The sequence below is a fragment of the Aegilops tauschii genome, chromosome 2 (assembly GCF_002575655.3).
Source record: "Aegilops tauschii subsp. strangulata cultivar AL8/78 chromosome 2, Aet v6.0, whole genome shotgun sequence".
Classification (NCBI taxonomy): domain Eukaryota; kingdom Viridiplantae; phylum Streptophyta; class Magnoliopsida; order Poales; family Poaceae; genus Aegilops; species Aegilops tauschii.
Window position 1 is genome coordinate 12,231,673 of NC_053036.3, and position 9,623 is coordinate 12,241,295.

At 45.1% G+C, this 9,623-nt stretch overlaps 1 protein-coding gene across 1 annotated transcript; it reads left to right on the top strand.

The window, feature by feature from the left end:
* Positions 1–1,534: 1,534 nt before the first annotated feature.
* On the top strand, positions 1,535–5,296 carry LOC109773761 (indole-2-monooxygenase). Its single transcript, XM_020332476.3, has 3 exons — positions 1,535–2,354; positions 4,129–4,557; positions 4,639–5,296. The coding sequence occupies exons 1-3, from the start codon at positions 1,872–1,874 to the stop codon at positions 5,260–5,262; spliced, it is 1,536 nt and encodes a 511-aa protein (XP_020188065.1). The 5' UTR covers positions 1,535–1,871; the 3' UTR covers positions 5,263–5,296.
* Positions 5,297–9,623: the final 4,327 nt, after the last annotated feature.

Below are 9,623 nucleotides of genomic sequence, written 5' to 3' on the forward strand. Positions count from 1 at the left end.
CAGAGTATAAACATATGACATGATCTGAGACAAAGGGTTCGACGCTTCCGAAAACAAACGTACGTAATTCATTTATAACTGCCAACGGAGCGGCGTATTTGCGATGGAATCGCTGGTGATTACAACTCCATGTTTTGCCTGCCGGAACAGACCATGAATAACAACCTGTGCATTCGTTATTGCCTGAAGAAAGAAGATCTATCACTAGTAGAAAAACGACTTTTAGTCCCTATTCGTAAGGACCTTTAGTGCCGGTTATAGAACCGGCACTAAACTGTGGAGACTAAAGGCACCCCTCTTTTAGTCCCGGTTCAACACGAACCGGGGCCAAAGGCCCACCACGTGGCACGAGCCCGCGCCGTGGTCTGGGAGACTAAAGGTTTTTTTTTTTGAATTTTTTTTAAAAATGAATTTTTTTCTTCTGATTTTTAATTTTCTAAATTATTTGATAATTTAGTCCCTAATCACCCCTCATAACTGCTCTAGTGTGGACCACTTATTCCAAATCGTCTAACTTCCCGGCCGGTCACCCATACTCTCACTACTCCAGCTGGAGCACGCTTAACTTCTGAGTTCTATTCTCCCTTGTTTCCAAGTCTGCACTTGTTGTTTTCCTAAAAATAGTAAGTTGTCAATCCTATTAACCCTCAGGAGTTTAGCTTGAGCATAAAGTCACATGTTTCACCATTTGAGTTTGAAACTATTATTCTAAAAAAATATTTAGTAACTCTAAAATTTCTTGAATAAGTAGTTTGACCACAGTTTGACCACAGTTTGACCAGATTTGACAAAAATTCCAAAAACTAAAATAATTATTTATTAACACTAATATTCTTGAATTATTATTTAGTAACACTAATATTTCTTGAATAAGTAGTTTGACCATAGTTTGACCAAAATTCAAAAAAACTAGAATTTGAGCATAACTATTTTTCCTTTTAGAATTTGAGGATTCTAAAGATTTGCAAAACGGCCTATGGCCATCAAAATCGGATGCGCATTTTCATGCTGAACATTTTAATATGTTATACGGTTTTTTCCGACATCGTATGCAAAAGATATTGTCGTTTTACTTTTTCATAACACTTTTTTTGCAAAAAATATCGAAATTTATGTTTTTAAATTTCCCTAATTACTAGATGTAGTAACATAACTACATCTCGAAAGATTTTAATTTTTGAAGTTTTTATCATTTTCTTTCGGTTTTTTTTTCAAAATTGAAAAGGCGATACCGGGGAGGGGGAGGGGGGGGGGGTTGTGTCTCCAACCGGGACTATAGGCTAGACCCTTTTAGTCCCGGTTTGTGACACAAACCGGGACTATAGGACCCTATAGTCCCGGTTTGTGTCACAAACCGGGACTAGAGGGGCTCGTGGGGCCCCGGCCTGACGCCAGCCTGCCACCACCCCTTTATACCGGTTCGTGCCACGAACCGGTACTAAAGGGTCAACACGGACCGGGACTAATGCATAGCCGTTCAAACCGGGACTAATGGTACCATTAGTATCGTGCCAAACTCAAACTGGGACGAATGTGTCTCACATAAAGTTGTTTTTCTACTAGTGTATGGAGTCCAAATAACGGGTTGCAGTTGTCTTGCCCATGATGTTGGTATTTTTCACATTTGTTCTGATGGGGAGCAAAAAGTTTATAAAGCACCTAACCAAGAGTCAAAGACTGCCTTGTCTGTTAATGAAAGCTACGTTTCCCCTAACTAACTGCTCCTAGTTGAGTGCACAATTCTGTCGTTTTACTCTGCCTGGCTAGCTTATAAGCAACTGATCGAGCTTGTGATGTTAAACTAAGCTGGTTGGGAATAACAATTTCGCCGGCAGAGCTCCACACAGTGCTGGGCTAGACATTAATTCGTCATGCTAGAGATGCTTCCGCTGCTATGGTTTCTGTTCCTCTTCCCGCTCTTCCTCTTGTTTGCGAATTATTGGTTCACTGTGACTTGTAAGACAGGAAGAAGGCAGCAGCACGAAAGCCGCCACCAGCCTTCTCCACCGGGACTGCCCATCATTGGGCACCTGCACCTCCTCGGCTCCCTCCCGCACGTCTCCCTCCGCAGCCTCGCCAAGAAGCATGGTCCTGACGTCATGTTCCTCCATCTTGGAGCCGTGCCGACACTCGTTGTGTCATCCCCGCGTGCCGCAAAGGCGGTTCTGCGCACGCACGACCATGTCTTCGCCTCGCGGCCCCGCTCCATGGTCTCGGAAATCCTCATGTATGGCTCGTCTGACATCGCCTTTGCACCATATGACGAGCACTGGCGCCAGGCAAGGAAGCTCGTCACCACTCACATGTTGAGTGTAAAAAAGGTGCAATCTTCCCGCAACGCCGTCACGGAGGAGGTAATTTTAATGATCTCGCAGTTTTCACGTGGTGCTTGGTCGAAATATGAATATCTCTGTCTGCACACCTGAAACTATAATTGTGAATGTTACTGCAAGTTTCTTTTTATACCCCCCCTCCCCCTCTCTCTCTTCCAAATTATTTGTGCTGATTTTGTTCTAAGTCAAACTCATCTAAAGGGAAATGTGCTAATATCTGACCTCATCTAAAGGGAAATGTGCTAATATCTGCAACATATAGTATGGAAATACGTTTGATGATCAATCTTGTTTAGCGCTGTAGATGTTCATATATTTTTATAGACTTTGTTAAACTTAAAAATGTTCGACTTAGGACAAATCTAGAGTATGAGTGTAGCATGTTCGTCGAAATGCTTGGGAATGCAATGTTCAAAAAGATTTCACACAACTTGTAAGTAGAAAGTCTAGTTTTATTGCTAGCCGTCCATAGGTTGCTAGCCGTCCATAGTGTACAACACATTTCTTCTGAATAATTGTTGACAGCACGATGTGTGGAGGGCCAGTGGAGAATTGGCACGAGGTGGCGGATATGTTTCTTTTGCCTTTTTGAAAAAGAAGTGATGGTGAGGGGTTGAGGGGGTACTTAAGCCGGTAGCGCACGGATGTATCACTTATATAGGTGTTTTTTCTTTCATTGAGAATTTCCTCAGAGGAGACATGAGACCATGTCTTATGTATTTTATAATTGAGATACTGCTAGGTTTTGAGATGCAATAATACAAGTTAACCTTTTCTCATCGAGTTTGGATTGCTTACCATGAGTGTCATGTTCTAATACAAGTTAACTTGTGAATAGACAGTCCAGTTTTCTAGTTAACCATCTCCAATTCCTGGATGTAATAACACAAGTTAACTTGTGAATAGACAGTCTAGTTTTCATGCAATACATCTCCAAGACCCCAAAAACCCAAGGTTAATTTCCCCCGTGAGGTTCCTCCACGGAGGGTGAGTTGAGGCTTAAGATCAGTTTGAAAGGTGTAGTTGATAGACAACAAGTCATTATTCTTGTACTACCACTTGTTCTTACGGAGGGGTGGAGGAGACTTCCGTGTTACAATACCGGAAAATCCCTCCAAAATTGTAGTGTACAACACAAAAGCTATCAATCTTTTAAATCAGTTGATGAGATTACGAGGGCCATTGGGAGAGACCGCACGAGGGGTTGAATAGTCATTTTTTTTGTAACATAGGGTAGGGGAGCGTGTTCTCACCAAAACTACCATAGTTTAGGGGCAAAGCACAAGAGCTGGTGAAGTGGTACACTACAAGGAGGTTCTAGGAATAGGCAATGTTGGGTGACAAAAGGGCCACTGTACTGACAACAAAGGTGGTTCTTTGTGAAATAGGGAGAAAAAAGGGCATGGCTTTACAAACCCATCAAGGAGAACCTCATCCTACTCAACAGTGGCGACAATCTAGAAAAGAGGTTAGGGCCTACAAGATGGTCTTCTCAATAAACCCATGGATAGACAACATCCACTAATTAGGAGATTCTACATTTCTATAAAAATGGTAGTGAGATATTTTTTGTTAATCAGTAATTTACCATCACATATCTCCCAATTTATTAAATTGTTTTCTACTGTTGAAACTCGTTGGTAATTTTGTTATCACAAACTTATCCTTATTGTTATAACAATTTGTACTACACTACATCACAAATGAAATTAAAAAAATTGACTGCCATGTGCCCTCCGCTAATAATGTCATAAATGTTAGCTAGTCTCATACTTTAAGATGCATGTCATCATAGGTGAACATGGTGATGACCAAGATTAACGAGGCCGCTGCAGGAGGTGCTGTAGTGGACATGAGTAGGCTTCTGAAGTCATTCACGTATGATATGGCATGTCGGATCGTGTTGGGAGAGTCCTTCCGGAAAGAAGGACAGAGCAAGCTACTTCGAGACCTCATAGACGATACCTCACGAATATTAGGAGGTTTCAACTTGGAGGAGTACTTCCCAACATTGGCAAGAGTTGGAGTGCTTAAGAGGGTGGTTTGTGCAAAGGCTGAGAGAGTGAGGCGTAGATGGGCCTATTTGCTGGATAAGTTGATCGACGAACGTGTGAGCATGGAAAAATCAACAGTTGATAACAAGGATGGGGATTTCATAGATATTTTGTTGTCTGTTCAGCATGAGTATGGTCTCACAAGAGAGCGAATGAAAGCTCTCCTAACAGTAAGTACAAATGATACCTACCAAATTATATATGTTGATTTATGTATATCTTATAGTGACCTAATTAATTAATATCCACAGGATGTATTTTTCGGTTCAACGGACACGTTATATAACACTCTCGAATTCACCTTGGCCGAGTTGATGAGGAAGCCATGCCTATTGGGGAAGCTACAAGATGAAGTGAGGAGTATCGTACCCCGGGGACAAGAAAGTATAACCGAAACCGACATAAACAAGATGGCGTACTTAAGAGCAGTCATGAAGGAGTCACTCCGGGTGTATCCTGTTGCGCCTATCCTTGCTCCACACCTTGCCATGGCTGACTGCAACATTGATGGGTATATGGTTGCTGCTGGCACACATGTCTTAGTCAATGTATGGGCCATTGGTAGGGACTCCAGCTCTTGGGGGGATGCAGAAGAGTTCATACCTGAAAGATTTATATATGAAGATAGTGATGTGGATGTCAATTTCAAGGGTAATGATTTCCAGTTCTTGCCATTTGGGTCAGGACGAAGGATGTGCCCTGGCATAAACTTCGCGATTGCCAATTTTGAGCTTATGTTGGCAAACCTCATGTACCATTTTGAATGGGAATTGCCTCCAGGGGTTGAGACGAAAGACATTGATATGACAGTGGTCTTTGGGCTAACCGTGCGCAGGAAGGAGAAGCTACTATTAATTCCAAAAGCATGCAAGTAGATAAATGAATAAAATATAAGTTGAATATTTTGTGTTATTGCTATATTGTTGCAAATAAAGAAAGGGGAATTCCTACTTGTTGGAAATCAGTTTAGAAAGATTTTAGCGGTGGTTGATCTTGAGCCCAAAAAATTCTAAGAAGTCCTAGAGGATCTGGTTAACTCTGTGAGCTTGATCAGCAATGCGAAACAGCCCTCCATCCCCTATTCCCCATGCGACTCATGGGGGTGTAGGAGGCAACCTCATTCGAAGGCCTCCAAACACGTTTTCTGCAACCAAAGTGAATAGGTGTGGGGAAATAGCCACCCCCCCCCCCCCCCCACAAACACAGGACATGTTCTTGACCATACGGAACGATAGTGTGTACCCATCTAATCTAATTAGCTTGGAATTTCTTATGCCATAAGATCTCTGCCAGACAAGAACCGAGTGCAGCTTAGTTGTTCTGGTCCTTTGTGGTGGAACCATCCCACACCATGTGTTCAAGTGCTCACACTTTCCTAGATTTATTTCAGACTTTCAATAGAAGTTCATTCAGTGGAAGATATCGTTCCCCTCAACTAAAACATAATCGTTAAATAAACCATGGACATATGACTCGAATCGCTAAAAGTATAAGTGAGTACCACATGATATTTGAACTATTATGGTCATGTACATATGTGTACATGTTCAAAGTCTCCTAATAACAATGAGGGGCCATAAATCCAACAAGCAATAGCGTCGACATTATCCAGGAATGTGTCCTGCAAGTCATGTCGAACCATGGCATAAACAGTTACCACAAGCATATTCATCCCAATTCGTGTTTACCATGAGGTGGTTAATTAAATTGCGAGTATTATGGAATGTCATGTTATCTCCCTGCCATCAATCTATTTGTAGGTTGCCCTTGTGTATGTGCCAAATCCCTCAACAAATGCTATAACCGGCGATCCAGTGAGTCGATGAGTAACATGCGGGATTGAATGTCAAATGTATTTTTAAAAAGAATGCCAAAGTTAATTTACTGGAACCGCACTGTTATGATCATTAATATTATATTATCCGTATATGTCATGTGTAAAATGGTATGAGGATAACATGACCAAAATCGAGAAGTTGTGAAGCTCTTTTCTTTGGCAGGAGGAGGGAGACGCATTGGAGTATGATATTATCCTAAAAGATTTGGTGGCCTCGGTGTCAGAGATTTGTGAGCTCGTAATCCTCTCTATATGCCCGTGTTGCTCATGTGCGAGGGGTGGGGGCTCCAGCGAAAACCCTAGCCGCCGCCACCTCCCTCCTCTCCATCTGCTCCCCCGCCGCCACCGGACGAAGCCGGCAGGCAAAGCCTGCTTGGCCGATGGCGGCGGTAGGGATGCTCTCTCGCACTGAGATACCTCGCGCGGGGAGTGCTCGCACTAGTGCGGCGTGACAGCCCAAGACGACGTGTCTAGGCGGCAGAGCTTGGGAGCCGGGCCAACATCCCCAGTGCTGGTGGTGGTGCTATCGAGGTGGCCATGTGGGCGGCGCAGGGGTAGACCCGCGGTGGCGGCTAGGTCCTGTGATGGTGGATGGTGGCTGTGGGGCAAATCGGCCCCCTCGCTGCGCGTTCCCCTCCCCTCCTCCCGAAGATGCCATCATGGTCTCTGGCGGCTGGTGTCGGACAGAGCGGACTGGCCGTGGCCATGGTGGCGACAGGCTGTTTTCCCCATGAGCTGCGCCTAATGTCTTCCGAGATCCAACCTAACTCCGGCCAGTTGCACATATGCCTCATGCAGGGCATCCCTCGACTTTCACGTCACCCACCTCCCTTGATCTGTGGTGTTGGCTCCATCATGGTGGTCGCTGAGGCAATGGTGGTCTTGTCACTGGTCTGGCCACGCGGCATCTGGACTATTGGGGCTGCAGCGATGAGCTAGATGGTGGAGGTGATTTAGATTCGATTGGCAGATGGTGGCGTATGTAGATTGTTCTGCAGCGACTTCCTACGGATCCACGACAACGGGGGGTCATTAAAAAGACATCGGGGTTTTTTTATCTCTTGATGCGGTGGATGACTTCGGTGGTGGGTTACAAATTAAGGACGATGACTTGACGCAGAGGGATGTTTGTGGAGTAGCGGCGATCCAATTGTAGCTGCTATGATAGTGGAAAAGCGGTGGAGACAACACATGTGAAATTTGGATGGTGGTATTGTGTGCACCCAGTGTCGAGCTTAGGGGCGAAAGCCTAGGATAGACCCGAGTAGTTATTCATGGCAATGGCGATGTTTTTACGTCGCTACCTTGTTGGATGCATTGCTCGGATATGTTCGGACTGATTCTTCAGGGTGAAAACTTGGACACTAGCCTTTGTGGTTGGATCCAATGACGGCGTCGCCTGAGTGTCACTTCGTTCCTGAAGGCGTTGTTGTTGAAGATCCTCTTCATCCATGTGGTGTCAATGGTTGCTACGGATATGGTCTCAGTTGTAGTTTGTCGATCGTTCATTTGATCGCTTTGGGGCTTATTTCTTGTTTCTTTTTATTTTTTACACACATGCACATAGCTTTTGGCTTATGACTTTGCTAGTTGTCGGTGTGTTTTCACATGTGTCTGTGTGTGTGTCGGGGGGGGGGGGGGGGGTGATTGTTTGCATCTTAGTTATGCAGAGATCGGGTGTGTGTTCAGTGTGATGTATCCTCTTGATGCTCCATTTGAGCCAATAAAATCCATCCTTTGTCGAAAAAAATCTTACGTTGCTCTGATATTCCATAATGGAAGGAATGAGTGGAAGATTTACTCGAAGAAAAAAATACAATACTTTTCTAGTCGTATGTAGGGCTACCTATCAGGCGTACCAGATTCAATAGGCTAGGTTATAGCTCACATATTTTTTAAGAACTAGCCGCCTATAAGCCCCGCTAGTAGTATTCCTGCCCAGTGCCTCCTCACTAAGAGGGGGGCAAGTGTTCTTCGGAATGACTGGGCATAAAGGGTACGTAGACGGTGAATCGAGTTGGAAATGAAAGTTGCTAAAAAGTGGCGGAATGCTCTCGAAACCAATTCACTTGAGTGAGACAGAGGAGAATGGAATTTCATGTGCAGGGGTTTCTATAGATCTACGAAGGAATGACAAAAGCGAAGGCAGCTCTGTGAGTCCTCCTTTCGCAAGAAAAGGGAATTCCACTTTCTGTTAGCTTACCCCGATCCGATGCACCTCTTATGTAGCCCCCTGAAACATAGTAATTGCTACAAGGTGCACTATTGGCTTCCACAAATTGTATGTCACTCAGAACAAGAAATAAATAAAGACAGAAAACTATGAAGATCACAGCCTTGGAAAAATAATGAAAAACGAGACTAATCTGGAAGCAGCAAGAAAGCAAGAAACGAGACTATCAGGCCAAACTAGATGTAAAGGCTGGGTGTAATTGATATATTTACGATATTAATATATTTACAACTTTTACAGTAGTTGGCATTTTTTGGAGCCGTTCGTTTGTCTCGATCTAACGGTGCATACATACGTAGTACTCGAAAGTACGCGGATGAAAGTACTCGAAAGTACTATTAGTCTAGGGGCATTTTAGTACTAGGAAATATATGACAAGGTGGGGCCCTCTCGTCCAATGCAAAAATGCCGCCCCTCTCCTCCAATGCAAAACCGCCGCCCCTCTCCTCCAATGCAAAACCGCCGCCCCTGTCCTCCAATGCAAAGCCGCCGCCGTGCTCCTTCCCCTCTTCCATCACCATTGCAACCGCGGCCATCTCCTAGCCTTCTCCTCCTTCTCGCGGCCGCAACTTTGCTGTTCTCATCTTCCACATCCACCCCCCTCTTCCATCCACGCAAGATCCTCGATGGAGCAGCAGATCAAGCACATCGGCGGCGGCGAGAACGCCGACTTCGTGGAGATCGCCGGCGGCGAGAACCCCGACTTCATGGAGATCGCCGGCGGCGACTAGGTCAAGATGCCCAGGTTGACGGAGATCCGTTCTTGGTTTCACAACATATTGCAGATGAACTGGACGACAATGGCCACTTTGAAGAAAATGACGAGGAGGGAGAGGGCAAAGCTCCCCCCACCCGCACAACCGATGCACAAGGTCGAGATCCTCCTCTGGGCGATGGAGCAGGCCGATTCGTCCAGCCCGTGGACCAGGCGTAGGTGGTGGGCGTTCAGATCCAGGGTAGAGCATCCATTGGATCAGGAACCCACGGTGCACGAGGTGCCGTTGCAGATTGTGGAGCCTCCAACCGAGTCGGAGATGACTCCGAAGCGCAAGAGGAGGAGGACAGTGGTCACGACATCGCTTCCCCGCCGTTCTCCACGCTTCCCTCGGTGCTGTCCTCGTCTGAACGGCGGCCGTAGCTATGTTTAGGGTAAGATTGCTGAATTT